At 44.9% G+C, this 15,369-nt stretch overlaps 1 protein-coding gene across 5 annotated transcripts in view; it reads left to right on the top strand.

Annotated features, from left to right (window-relative positions):
* The first annotated feature begins 353 nt into the window (after window positions 1–353).
* epha4l (eph receptor A4, like) overlaps window positions 354–15,369 on the top strand; it is a 68,911-nt gene continuing 53,895 nt past the window's right edge. For all 5 annotated transcript variants that reach the window (XM_034122272.1, XM_034122270.1, XM_034122269.1 and 2 more), the window contains exons 1-3: window positions 354–548; window positions 2,250–2,317; window positions 5,065–5,728. In XM_034122272.1, coding sequence (XP_033978163.1) covers window positions 452–548; window positions 2,250–2,317; window positions 5,065–5,728 — 829 coding nt within the window. In that variant the 5' untranslated portion in view covers window positions 354–451. The remainder of the gene's footprint in view (window positions 549–2,249; window positions 2,318–5,064; window positions 5,729–15,369) is intronic.

The following is a 15,369-nucleotide window of genomic DNA, read 5'->3' as shown; positions in this document are numbered from 1 at the left end:
GTTTTGGAAATATAGGCACCGTTTTCACCACTAGAAATGACATTTGCTCGCATTTCTTTCTTATAAAGTCAATCTGAGTCAGAGTTTAACATCACCATTGCACACGCATTGTGGAAAATGCCACCTCACGCTACTGGTAAATGAGAGAGTGACTTGTTTCGGGTGTGCAATAGGGGGGGTGGGGGGTAATGATTATTCTCCCCTCTAACCCCAGTCCACTATACGCTTCCTATATGGATTGACGGGCTCCGCGTCAGAGCGCACCAGTAGACCCGCCTCCTGGCTGTGGAGCTGCGTCTCTCTCACCCTGTCCGCTCCAAAACCCATATTCCACTGGGAGAGAGAGAGAGAGGGAGAGAGAGAGAGGGAGTGAGAGAGTGAGCAGGACCTGGGAGAAGAAGAGCAACGAAAGAAAAAGAGGAGAGAGAAAAACGGAACAACAACGACACAAATGGCACTCATGGCAGGGATTTTGTTCACCGCCACCTTTCTTGTTTTTGGGATTTCTACATTTGTTTCGCCAGCACGGATATACCCCCCGAATGAAGGTAAGGTTGTTGGGAGAACGAAACAAAAGCTGCCGCGGACTTCTGACTTCATCCCCCGGCTCCGTGGCCCCGTGTGTGTGTGCTGCGGAGACTCAGTGCTAGTTGCGAGTGGTTTAATGTTGGAAAACACCGACGGTCACCTTTACGCAGCGACTTTTTGTGAGCTTTATGTGAACAGAAGGAGAAGTGGCTTCCCAAATGCGCAGCGGCTGGTTGGGTCTCGGCTCGGGCTTTGGAGCAGCCGAGAGCCTGGGGAGCAGAAATGCTTGCAGCCGCGATACGTGCTGATCTCTCTGTTTGGAGAGAAGGTCAAGCTGCTTTACGCATACAATATTAGTTGAATGTGTATAGCGTCTATTAAAAAATAGCCTACGTGGTTTTTTTAAATATCAGTGAAGTGTACAAGTCAGTGGGAGACTCGCACACGGGCCAAGCAGATCTTTAGTTATCAATTTCAGATGATCTCTCAGTGATCGCTCCTGCTATCACAGTGGGTTGAACTGAACGGTGATTATGGGAATGACAGTAAACCCGATTGTAAAAGTTGAACTGTGCAGCTTTGGTGTATTGGATGCACACCGAATAAAATAAAAAAGGTGCATGGAGAATAAAAACAGTTCTTCGGTTTTATGCTCTCAGGTTTTCTTAAAGGCGACCAAACGTTAAAGTGCACGATGTTTCAATGGAGCAACACACACACGAGCTAGGGAGATTTCGGGACTCCAGTTGCCTGCTCGGGGTCCCGGGGTGCAGGGTGTCCAGTTTCCAAATGTTAGGCCCAATACAGGGTCTAAATGCACTACTTTCCAGTGCACATACTAATGAATAAAGTACTTTATTTTATCTTAAACCATCACATTAATGCATGGAGTCTGTCTCTTGCAGAATGATGTTTCTTTATCTGCTCGGCACAGAGCTGTTTGACACAACAAGTACAAAATGCTGCAGCCCGGGCTCAGGGAAGTTACATATCAAACAAATGTTTCAAATTTAAAAAGGAACAGTCTGTATTGTACCTAATAATTTATATGGTGGACTTGCATAACGGGCTTGTTTATTAATTTATACCGAGCAGCTGATTTACTCACACCGGATTCAAACCCCCTAAAAAACAGGAATACTTAATGCAGTTTTATTCAATCGAACATATGTTTTAATTAATTATTCACAGACGTCCTGTTTTACCTTTTTCTCGATAAATTGTTGTGTGAGGCAAGACGTCTGTCTCAAGTATTTGAAATGCGTTTTGTTCTTCACCGTCCCAAGTTTCCCACAGCACACGGCTCCCTAATTGATTCCGATCACATCAAACGTGCTTCGGGCCGACGGCTGAGCAAAATGAAAGAGCATTTCTTTAAAGACACTGGGGAAAGACATTTGTGTTTCTAGCTAAATCTTTATGCTAACGAAAAATCGATCAAAAACGACATGCGTTTGGCACAGCAGGGAATTACGCATAACAAAACACGCACAAGACTCGATGGCCTGGTATTTATTCTCTTTGTGTACATCCATCATGAGAACATGTCTGTATTTAAAAACATTAGGGAAGAATACAAACAGCAAAGCATTGTTTTCAATTCATTATGTCTTCATTTGAAACCAATTTGTATTTCTCAGTGTGTCAGACCCAAGCGGATCATAATGTACTTGCTGATGTTTTTTTTGGATTTGCTCACTTCTCCCATTCTTGTTTTCCAGTCACGTTATTGGACTCCAGATCCGTACAGGGGGAGCTGGGATGGGTCGCCAATCCGACAGAAGGAGGGGTAAGTTCTGCAAAGAAGTGTACCCTTGTTAGGACGCATGGTCCCCTATTGAGCAAAAATGGAGAGATAATATCCATTATTGGCAAGAGATGTGGAGTGGACCGCCAATCACATACACAGCGCTCTTTGATAAGATTTAGTCCTGGTGAGCCTTTTATGGGAATATCATTGTTGATGATTTACTGTGCAGCTGTCTGGGGATAAAGGCTAAGGGCGAGATGAAGGCATTTTACACTAAAATATGGTGAAATAGAATTTGCCGTTTTGTTCTAGGATACAGAGACCCTCCAAACAACCTCCAGGGCCCCATGAGGTCCCTAAAATCCACTTTGAGAACCACCGGTCTATAGGCAGCCCCCCCCCCCCCCCTCAGCCCCAACCCACTGCTCCCCTTTCTCCTCGATCCCCTTCTCTCTAACCGCTCTCTGTAATGGTCAGATGCAGGAGGCGATACTGCAGCGGGCGTCAGGTTTCCTGAATAGACGGTGGATTGAATCGGTCTTTGTGGAGAAACTTTATATCCCTTTCCACCATTGAGTGGAAGAGAGGGAGAAGGAGAGGGGCTTGGCAGCTGAGAGAGGGTCCTCTGGAGTGGATGAATAAGGGGGGAAAGTGCAGAGGGGTTTAGCTCTTGCCGCAGGACGACTGGATCTCGCTGTAAAGCAACGGGACACAGGGTCGAAGCAAATGTGTGATCCTTGCAGTCTAATTGGGATATGGCTCCGATAAGAGAAAGAACGAGGGCCCCCAACGTGTTAGGATGTGCCACGGGCATTAGACGGTTCAGGAAAGGTGTAAGGCACATGCTATACCTGAACCAAGTCTTAATTTAAATGGGATTTCTCAGAAAACAAGTACAGACCTAAATACAAATTCAAATTCAACAGTGTTTTCACAGTCACCTCGAACTCCACCGTTTGTTTCCAAAGAGAAATGTGATGATGAACACAAGGCAGCCTTTTCATTCTTGCACATGCCATACCTTAACCCTTAGGAGTCATGTGACCTGTTCAAGCCGGCACCGCATAAAAACTGCTGCTTCTGTCGAAAGTGCTGGCTTGAAACTCTGCGCCAGTCTTTGTTTCATGCAGATAGGCCCAGTGAAACCGTAGATTCGACGGTTTGAAGTTGATACAAACATTTCTTAATTTAAATGGGATTTCTCAGGAAACAAGTACACACCTAAATATACAATTCAAATTCAACAGTGTTTTCACAGTCAGCTGTAACTCCACAGTTTGTTTCCATAGAGGAAATGTGATGATAAACACAACGCATACATTTTTGTACTAAATTAATACAAATGAGAGACAATCATGTGAACTAATGAATCGGCATCCAGAGGGAACAGATGTCCAACCTTGTGCAGCTGTTTACAGGCTCTGCTCCCAAACGATGAACTTGGCCGATTGCTGCGTTCAAACCCCCCCTCCCCCTCCCCCCACCCTCCTCGCGGCCATTTTATCACAAACAAGTGATTGACAGGGTCCTGGCATCCCAGTCAAGCCTGCATTCAGCCTCTCATTACCACCAATTGGCCTTATTCTCCTTCTTCCCTGCTATCGGGGGGGAAAGGTGCGGCCTTATCTCAGCGACGCTTGATTTCCACAACAAAAGGAAGGAGAGCACGGCGGGGGAATGATGGACGGTTTCTCGAATCAAAACAGCCGCAGCTATGTTTAGCATTATCCAAACCCTCCTCTGGGGGAAATAAGGCATTCATCCAGATTGTTTATGATAAGGCGTCAAATCAAATCTGGCACCGTAAACCCCATATCTTCCACTGTTCCATTATGACTTTTTCTTTTATACACTTCTCTAAATGGTTGAAGCTGTGGGAGCCAAAGGCCTGTCGGATCTTGTTTACAGCCCAGCTCAGTGAAAGGCTCTATTTAAAACACACGGTGAAAAACTTAAGGGAAGGCACCGCTTTGAGCCGCTCAAGACATGCTCGCAGTGATCTGTCGAGAGGGGAACTTTATCATAAGTCAAACAAACATTCCCTCCTGGCAAAAAATAAGCTTGGATAACGTAATCCATGCACCCCCACGTCAGCGTTTACCTCCCTCTCCTACGGTTTCATACTAACATCAGCAGGGAACATGTGTGTCTCTGACTCTCCATCATGTATGCTGATGTAAAGCAGGCACACATTAGATCATTAGCATTGAATCCAGACTTTTAGTTTTCTGCATCCACATAATCCCGTTTTTCCTTTTTTTCCAGATACCCTGAGTCATGTTCTGTTTGTGTGTGTGTAAAGATGATTGCGTATACTATTCCCAAACTCATTTAAGTGTAGGACTTACAGATGCATATAGCTAATTATACATTTCCTTTCTCGCAGTTGAGGGGAAGCCATGAATATTAATATCGATATGATTCTATATTAGGACCTTACAAGTCTATTAGGTGCCATTCATGAAATATGCATTACGTTTAGCCGTCAATGAATTGTTCCGCTGAGACTCAATATTGACTAATCTTTCTTGCATGCTCTTTTGCAAAGTATCCCTCCTTGTTGGCATAGACTGGCTCTCAGTTGTGTTTGATATTTACACATTTACAGTATTTAGTTTGAATATTTCTCTGAGGTTTTTACCCTTTAACAATGACACATTGAAAGTGTTTCACTAGTCTTCTGAGAGTTCTTGGTTTACATTTCAAACAAAAGTAATTCATTTGCAGATTGAGGCTTCAAGAATATCCTTGTAACATTTTTTTATTGTTGTGTCCCTTTTCCCCAGTGGGAGGAAGTGAGTATTATGGATGAAAAGAACATTCCCATCCGGACGTACCAGGTGTGTAACGTCATGGAGCCAAACCAGAACAACTGGCTCCGCACAGACTGGATCCCTCGAGGCGGAGCCCAGCGAGTCTACATCGAGATCAAGTTCACCCTGAGGGACTGCAACAGCCTCCCGGGGGTCATGGGAACCTGCAAGGAAACCTTCAATCTCTACTACTACGAGTCCAACAACGACAAGGAGCGCTACATCCGCGAGAACCAGTTTGACAAAATCGACACCATCGCCGCGGACGAAAGCTTCACTCAGGTGGACATCGGCGATCGAATCATGAAGCTGAACACGGAGGTCCGAGACGTGGGCGCTTTGAGCCGGAAAGGCTTTTATTTGGCCTTCCAGGATGTGGGAGCGTGCATTGCTTTGGTGTCCGTCAGGGTCTTCTACAAGAAGTGTCCCCTGGCGGTGCGCAACTTGGCCCAGTTTCCCGACACCATCACTGGAGCCGATACCTCGTCGCTTGTGGAAATTCGTGGATCGTGCGTGGATAATTCGGAGGAAAAGGAGGTTCCTAAGATGTACTGTGGGGCCGACGGAGAGTGGCTGGTGCCCATTGGGAATTGCCTGTGTAACCCTGGATACGAGGAGCGCAACGCAGAATGCCAAGGTAGAGAGAACCGACATTTGTCTTGTGCTTTTTGGGGCTTTTTTCAATTCTCTATTTATAGATTATCCCTTCTTTTAAAACCCTTCCTGTCCCCCCCCCTCTTTAATTTCTCCCCATCCTCTCCCTATTTGTCTTTGTCCCCAATGTTTTGTTCTCTTTGTCCTTTCGCCAAACGGATTCACCAACCTCGCACTCTGTTGGATACTTTTTACTCCTCGCTCTCCCAAGTCTTCTCTCCAGTGTCTGGGTGATGATGATTTGTTAAAGGAGTAATTAGCAGGCCCACTGGGAGGTGTTGTGCAATGGGAGGCATTTGGTGACACCGGGAGAGGAGAGGTAGAGCTCCAACTGGTCGGTCTTTCACCCCCACCTACTCTTATTCCCAATCCAGCTGGAACACAGCGATAGACAGCTTTAGAGGAAGAGAAGGAGAGAGAAAGAGTTTATCATTCAGGCCAGGTATGAGAAGAGTGGAAATACACAGCTGTGAGATGGGGTTGAAACAGTGCTATTTGGTAGGGGGGAATAGCCCATCGTGGACCATTATTCCCGTCTCAATTTGACGAGACCCTGTACCGAGCTGTTTGATGAGGTTTTAAGGTCAGTGCCGAGTGCCTCCTTTCAGATATTTTTAAATCGAGAGCATGGTAGAGCTTCGGCATGTTGCTGAATTTAAAACACTGCCTTTAGACGCTGCCAAGATCTTTCTTTTTTCTTTCAAGCTCTCATGAGAAATGGCATTTTTGATACCCTAATTTAACTTTTCATTGCACACAGTGGATTATAGTCTGTGCAGCAGCGTAGTGTGGAAAGCATCTCGGTGTGTTCGGCAGCTGCTTTTGTGGAACACATGCAGCATTTTGCCAAGTGGAGACGCAGTTGTCAGCTGGCCAGACGAGCGGAGGCCAATTCTGCCACCATGGTTTATTGGTGGAGCCCACCAGCCACCCACCACCATGTCAGCAGCGAGGGGTCAGAGGCTGGGCATGGGTGATTAACAGGGGGCCGGACCACTACACCTCTCTTAATTTATGAGGGAGCCTTTATCTCGGAGGACTAATTGCATGACAAACAGGTCTGGTGATTTAGGGCTGGGGTACTGTTCTCTGCTTGGGGGTGGGGAGGCAAATTGGGCTGGTTGGGGTTGAGGCAAAGAGACCCCTTTCTATGATGCAATCGACTATAATAACCTCTTTTTGTTTCCAAAAACCCTGATCTCATCATAACTCTAATGTTCGTGCAGAATTAAAACAGACTTCTTATCTCTTCTCTTTCATTTCAGTTGAAATAAAATGCTTTCCCAAAGTTTCCAATAAAGTATTTTGGACACATTGATATTTTATGAGTAATGCCGTCTCGTAGTGCCTGCCAGCCTCTGAGCTGGCAGTAATGCTTTTCAAGCCAATACATCCATTTAGTTCACATATCACTGCATCTGCTGGAGTTTGTTTGAGTTACCGGTGCCAACACATCCTCCTCCGTTCACTCTCCGCTTCAGTTACACTGCTGAAAAGTTTCTTAGCATTTCACTTTCAGTTATAAACTGGATAGTATGCATTGGGTTTGACGCTGTGTGGGTCAGTTTCAGGGGACTGAGGGGTTAAAGGGGCTGTCAGTCTTCAAGAGCACTGATGAGCTGGTTAATATTCTCCAATGTGACACGCTCTACGGGAGAGGGGCTCCACTTTATGTCCATGTTGACCAAACAGTTAGTTAAAGCTGTTTTTTTGGGAGGGAGGGTGGATTTTAAGGGAGTTTCTTGGCTTAAGTGTGTTTTTAAAAAAACCTCCTTAAAAGTTTAAGAGTGCATGAGAGTGTGCTCACACTATATGTCTTAAATTGGTTCAGAATATTTCTTTTTAAAGGACACAGAAGTTCATTTGTATGTGTGTGTGTGTGTGTGTGTGTGTGTGTGTGTGTGTGTGTGTGTGCGCTTGTCTTGTATACGTGTGGGGTTACGAGGGCACCTTGGCCCCTGGTTCCCAGCCCAGGATGAATGGTCTCTCCTCCATCATTGTTTGGGGCCGAGGCTGGCGCTGTTTTGGGGGGGAGAGGAAGAGGTTAAGACTGGAGCTGTAGGGAGGGGGGGGGGGTCTGCACATAGGGCACATAGGAGTTATACGCTCCACCCCTGGCAGAGGTCAGAGGTCACCCCCTCCTGCATCCATCTTACCGCTGCGTCTGACAGCGTCCTGGATCCAGGATTGATTAAGACGTCAGGAATTTGACAGCTTTGTTTGGTGGTGGGGGGGGGGGGGGGGGATGAATGTCTGTTGGTGTAAAATCAAGGGCAAATGATAGAGGGGGCAACCAGGGCCCCTGATCTAAGGAGAGGGGACCCTGTCTGTTTGCATGTGGGATCCCTTTCCCTGTTAACCTACCTTTAGGGAGTGTGTCAGAATCAGAATCAGAATCATCACCAGGTTGGTCGACATGTACGAGGAATTTGACTTGATGTCATGGTGCATACGTAGAAGTAAAAACAATAAAAAAAACAGATAGAGAACTATTTTAAGAAAACTATAATAACATAAAAAGATAGTAAAATATAGCAGTATTTATATAGAAAAATAATGGAATAGAATATGGAATAAAATTCGGCAGTAAGAAAAACTGAAAAATTGGTTGAGTGTGCGTGTGTGTGTGTGTGTGTGTGTGTGTGTGTGTGTGTGTGTGTGTGTGTGTGTGTGTGTGTGTGTGCGTGTGTTTGTTTGTTGATTGTTGGTAAAGTTAGGCACCTTTTATCGTATCACAATGATATCCAAATACCACATAGTCCACACTGTATACACACAAAGGAGTGAAATGGAGGAAGTTATAGGAATTTAAAGTCACAGCGTCGGATCTAAAGGAAGAAATACTTCTATATTTGATTTATAGGACTCTATGGAGAGGGGACCCTGTCTGTTTGCATTTGGGATCCCTTTCCCTGTTAACCTACCCCCCCCCCCCCCCCCCCCCCCCCCCCAAATGCTCTGTTGGTGAAGGGTGGGGGTCAGGGAGGGTCTTCGCTCCTCATCTGGTGAGGGGTCCCTACTGTTGGGGGGGGGGGGTGGGGGTGTTGACAAGGTGGTGGGAGGGGGAGATTAGTGAGAACTACGTATGTCATTATGGGGGAAATGATAATTACCTTCACTGTTTGGCTTTGTCAGGAGAGATAAAGATAACTCTTTGGCAGCAGTTTCCCTTCTGCAGAGCAAAATCAGCAAATCTCAAGTTGTGTGTGTGTGTGTGGGTTTTTCTTCAAGTTGTATTTATTGGTGTGTGTGTGTGTGTGTTGGTTGAGGATATAGCTGTGTTGAGGTGTAAAGGGGACAGAGACTTTTCACACTGAAGAATGCTAGATCCTGGTTGAGCTGCTAAACACAACATATAATCACCACCAATCAACACACACACACACACACACACACACACACACACACACACACACACACACACATACACACACACACACACACACACACATACCATGTATACATCACTTCAGGGGACTTACATGCATTTCCTGGAGACTTATTCTAACCTTAACCATAACCAACACATACCTAACCCTAACCAAGTCTTCACCCTAAAATTAATGATTCCCCTTATGGGGACCTCCATTATGTCCCCATAAGGGAGGCAAGTCCCCACACGTGACTGTGTAAACAGATTTAGGTCCCCACAAGGATAGTAATGCCAGGCCACACACACACACACACACTCACACATATTTATTACATTTTCCTTTTCTCCCTTTTTTTTCGAGTCATATGAATTAAATACAGAAGCGTTTATTTTGTTTAATAAAATGCTGTATTAAGGCAACAGTGAGAAGAGCCAGTTTAAATTCTCATAACTTTATAATTGTCACTCCTTTGTGTGTAACCAGTGTGGACAACGTGGTATTTTTATATCATTGTAACATGATACAAGTTACCTAACTTCACCAACTATCACCAAACACACACACACACACACACACACACACACACACACACACACACACACACACACACACACACACACACACACACACACACACACACACTCCTTAAAGTTAGCCAACATTTCCTTAACACCAACGGATGTTTTTAAATGCTTTATCTTTTACATTTTACAGAATTCTTTGAAACTTTTCCCATGTTTTCCTTTGGGTTAGGTTCTGCTTCTATTTATTGAACATAGAATACCAACCTGTTTTTAAATCAGTGTTGCAATAGAGCAACTTCCATTGTCTTTCAACTTCACCATGTTGTGTGTTACCTCAAAACCTGTTTGCGTGTGTGTGTGTGTGTGTGTGTGTGTGTGTGTGTGTGTGTGTGTGTGTGTGCGTGTGTGTGTGTGTGTGTGTGTGTGTGAGGATAACCACTTAAGGGCCTTATTGTGATGTCAGTGTGTGATCGCAGCATTTTCTCACCTAAGACCCCCCCCCTGCACTCTCCTTTATTCCCAGCTGTCTCTGCTGAGCTGGAAACTCTCATTCATATTGGATTAAGAGGGTTTTTTTTTTGCGGATGAAGTTCCTCTCTCCCGTCACCCAGTGTGTGTCTGGCTCTTCCTCTCTCTCTCTCTCCCTCCCTCTGTTGACAGTGTTAAATATGCGCTTGGGAGCATCATTCTAAATTCACCACGTAATTCTATTTAGCCCGCCGGTCTCCCATGGCTTTAAACACACAGTCTCTTTGCTCTTCCTCTCCCCTCCCCTTTTCTCTTCCTCATCCTCTGTCTCTTCTGAATACACACATTTGCATCTTTTACCGACTTTCTTGTCCATTTTTAGTTGCTTTACACGCTTCTTTCTCTCATCACATATCTCAAATGTTCTTTTATCTTCCCATCAACTTTCTGTTAGCAGTTTCTACCCTTCTTCTTTATCTCCCCCCCTCCCTTTTTCTCCCCCTCTCTGCTCCGGCCGTGGAGGTGGTTAGTGTCTGTCAGCCTGTCTCTGGTGGCACAGCAGGAAGTGGGCTGAATAATGAGATTACCCTCAGTGTGTGAGAGGGGAGGCAGCTCACAGAACATCATCACCTATCACTGTTCCCACAAACACACACGCAGGAAGAAGTGTGTGTGAGTGTGCACACACACACACACCGGGATAATTAAAACCTAGACACATGCAGGGGGAACGTCTCAGATGACAGGACCTAAAATCAGAATCAGAATTTCTTTATTAGTCCCGGAGCGGGGAAATGTAAAGCGTTACAGCAGAAATGACATAGCAGATGAAAGGCATGCAATCATTTTGTATTATCGTAATTATAGGTCGATGCATGTTTGCACCCTCTCTGACCGTCTGAAGTCATGGACTCAGGTAGTGGTACACATTCATAAATATGTATAGCAGATGCACACACACACACACGCACGCACGCGTCGCACACACAACGTCGCACGCATGCACACACGCACGCACGCATCGCACACACACGTCGCACGCACGCACGCACGCACACACACACACACACACACACACACACACACACACACACACACACACACACACACACACACACACACACACACACACAGAGTAGAGGTGAATGTACTCATCACTCTCCCTGCCACCGGAGAGGCTCATTTTGTGCCGCTGAATGGAGACGAGGAATCTGTTACCGACGGAGAGCCGGGGGAAAGAACAACAGATAGAGAAAGAGGACAAAATGTCTCATGAGTAATCCTCCGCCACCCTCCTCTCCCTGCTGAAGTAATTGCTTAAAGCAGTTGTTTTTGTTGTATATTCAGCTCCTGAAAACTGGACACAGGGAGGAAGGGGGGGGCGGCGGTGATTCAGCCGTCATTAGCCGAGGTGATGAAATGTTTTTCTTGCAGTTCTCCACACTCGTCACCCGTCTCCCTTTCCTCTCGCTGTGCAGGGCAGGAAGCCACAAGTGATCGAGCATGAGTACGCTGCCACTAATATCCGCCTTTAGGTCATTTGTCTTTTGTTTGACTTTTAAACCACATTTTTCCAAACAGAAACAGCTCCTTTTCAGAGTTTTTCTGGAGCATTGAGATTTCATTTTGCGTCGTTTCAAATAGCTTACACTGGTTTGTGCAATAGGAGATTTGTTTGACTATAGCTGTGAGTGGCGTCAGATGGTCTGATTTGGTTTGAAATGGAGTTATGTGGCAACACGTGTCGTTTGAGTTCTTGAAGTAGGTTGATATTTGTGAATATTTGTAATAAATTGCAGTAATTATTAGATTTTCTAGTTGTTTGAATTGTTAATTGCAAAACGAATTATACTCAAAGTTGTTATTAGCCTATTTTTTACATATTTGTACTGCTCATATTGTGCAGTGCATATGGGGAATGAAGGAGAACAACTATAAAAACAGGTGAAATATTTTGTGTTTTTTGGCGGGTTGGCTGCCATTCATTAAGTGATATTTTCTACAAGACAGACACAGTAAAAACACACTTTCATACATTGTTGCTGTCGTGTAAAAACACATGTATTTCAACTTTAATGCACTGTGGAAAACAGCCCTATGTTTAACTTTGTGGCAATGCATCTCAGATAACCTCCTGGGTTTTTACAACTAAATCAAAATCACCACATCTGGAGATACAAGGCACCTTCCAGACAGTATACTGTGCAGATAGGCCAACAAATTAGCATCCCATGAGGAGTTAATGTGGGGTAAGGACAGCTTACATGATCCGTAATGGTGCTACTAGCTCGTTGTCAGCAGGCGTCAGCGACATATAGCTGTGGAGGTGTCAGAAAAAGCTTCTTTAAAAGGATGATAAAATGTCTCTCTCCTCTCTGCTCCTATCATCTTTTTGAAAAGCATCCTCTCTTTGAAGCCCGCGATGGGAAGAGCGAGCGATTAAAGCAGTCAGCAAGCAAATTAGCATGTCAAAAGCCCCCCCCCCCCCCCCCTCCACTCTCTATCTGTCCCTGACGTTCATCCATTCCTCCGGCTGTTTCCCTCCTTCTCCCTCCATTTTCCTCCTGCACACTCTCCCTCTTACCCTCTCTTTCTCCTTTGCGCACTTTACATTTTTCCCTTCAAAAAGCTTCTCCTTCAGCTCAGAGAAGAGGCTGAGTTTGTAAAGAGAGATGGACGGATGTATGGGCAGAGAAAGACGGACACAAGGGAGAAGTGGACAGCGATCAAGTGGGCATGGGTGCAATGTTTTTTAGAGGTTATGAAAGAGAGAAAGAGGGCCAATGCCACAGTCTTTGTGCCCAACGGAGAGCGAGAACAGCCCTCTCTCGCCAAGAAGAGCCCAGGAGATGGAGATGGAGATGGAGGAGGCAGGGAGGGGGAAAAGAGACAAAAAACATGGGGGGAAGTGAAGTGGAAAGACATTTAGTTCCAGTCTGGCAACCGTACTTTTTCTACACTTCATCCGTCGGTTCACCATTGCTCGGAAAATCTCTTTGATCCGGAGCAATGTGTTACTGATCGCGAGGACTGTGTGTGTGTGTGTGTGTGTGTGCGTGTGTGTGTGTGTGTGTGTGTGTGTGTGTTTTTTTCTAAACCCATTATCTATCTTATGAGGATCCCCATCATCACTAGCATGAGCATTGGCTATTCTTCCTTGGGTCCGCACACACACAGTCAAACATACATAAAACTAAACATTTTGAAACCAAAATCCACCTTTTATAACCATCATTAAGCCAATACCAGTACAGCCAGTACATACAGACACAGTTCAATTATACTTTATGATACAGAGATGTTGTTAAAGCAAACTTATGAAACATACTCTGGAACAATCCTATATCCACCCTGTGCATGTGTCGCGGACGGACATACAGTATCACATGCTGTATCCTAAACTTCTATTAACGTTCCCATCTCGTGATCTGAGCGCGGAGCTCTCCCTCGGTGTCTGACAATAGGAGGGTGATTGCAAACACCTTTGAACATGTTTTTATCTCTCCTTCTCTCTCCTGCTGATTCCTATCTTAAGCTCCATCCTTCCATCCAGAGAGTAGGTGGTCTTTTCTTCTCCTCATCCTCGTTCTCAGGGGGGCGCAGAGTTCAGTGGACAAATCAAAGGCTGCTCCGTGGCAATCAGTTAAGGGTTATGACAAAAAGCCCTGCAATAAAGGGCCGCTGTGTAATCTGATGTGCCCTGAGACTGGACGCAGTGCCCATTTTAATGAGCTGAGATCCCCCTTTTCTAATCACCACGGTTAGAGGAAATGGCACACTGGCTCGCTGGAAAAACACACACTTAGAATATGTGTTTTTCACTTGGAGGAATGAGGAATACATGCAGGGTTGTTGCAAGGAAACAGTTTAGCTGACAACATCTGTTAATGCTATAGAGGTGTGGAGTGAGAGGTGGTATATTGGGTGTCCAACGCTAAAAGAAAACAGCAGATTATTACATGCATGCCTGTTGGATGAGTTTGGAGTCCAGGGCTTGAGCTGCCAGAAGTTCCCTATGAATCATTATTCCAAATACAAGCAAGCGCATTAGAAAAATAGCGAGTTTTTTAATTAAAAGTTGAACGCACGATGCTACAGAAGTCAACTACAACTTCCAAGACGCCTTTAGGAAAGACGCATTCAATATCAGAGTATATCATTCTGTTTTGAAACCACTGACGGTGCATGTTTCACTTTCAAGAAACCTGCTTTTCTGGGTCAGTCTTGAGTTAATCCTGCAAAAGTGGCACAGTGTTTGCAACAAACAAAGTGCTTCAGAGTGTTTGGGGCTTGTTGGAATTGTAGCATTTAGATCTCTACACACTGCTTAACTTAAGACCACAACTTAAACCTATGGTGTTAACTTTCAAGGTGTTTCCATGTTGAGGAACATGGATAATATGTTTGTCTTTCCATGGCATTATGCAACTCCAGGAAATCCCTACAGCCTGCAAAAAATAGTCCAAGCTCACAACGAACCAGAATGAGCAATTCATTTCATCTGAATTTTTAATGTATATGTGATTACAGAGGTCGGCAGATTTTGTGGCTTTTTGACAAGAGTCAGAATAGCTGTTTCCCTTTGCTTCCAGTCTTAATGCTAAAATTAGCTAACCAGCTTCTGGATGTAGCCTCATATTTAGCATACAGACCTGAAAGGGAACTGTATATTATATTAAACTATTAAACCCTAAACATTTCCAAGAGAACTGCTCAGCAATTCTATTTACAATTTCACACATACATGGACCTATACTTGGTTTCAGCCCAGATCTTTGAGATCAGGTGGCAGACGTCTCGCTGCGAATACACGTGTTTGCACACCGGGATGCAAACTACATGAGAATCAGGCTCACCGTGGGGGTCGCCTGTGAGGTGTAACCCCTCTGTGGGGGGGGCTGAAATGTAATTTGGGGATGTGGAGGTCTCTGAAGCTGCAGATGTCCAGCCAGAGGCGGAGGTGTGTCCATGCTAGGACACGTCTCTGGGATTAGAAAACCTTGATCTGCCCTGATCCGCAGTGAGCTGTCAAATACTGCCAGAAGAAAAAAGAGACACGATTCCTTGAAGGCACACGGCACCGAAGAATGTGAGGTTAGGAAAATACTGGAGACAAAAAGGAAATACAAAAGTTTCATAGAAAAGAAGTGATTGAAATGAAAAGGAGGCTTGTTTTTATAATTTTTTCATTAGTCAATTTATTGAACAAGTTAGAAACAAAACAAACAATAATAATAATTATAACAAAAAGAAGCACA

The sequence above is a fragment of the Trematomus bernacchii genome, unplaced genomic scaffold (genome assembly GCF_902827165.1).
Source record: "Trematomus bernacchii unplaced genomic scaffold, fTreBer1.1, whole genome shotgun sequence".
Classification (NCBI taxonomy): domain Eukaryota; kingdom Metazoa; phylum Chordata; class Actinopteri; order Perciformes; family Nototheniidae; genus Trematomus; species Trematomus bernacchii.
The sequence above is the reverse complement of the archived record's forward strand: the minus strand, read 5'-3'. Positions and strand labels throughout refer to the sequence as shown.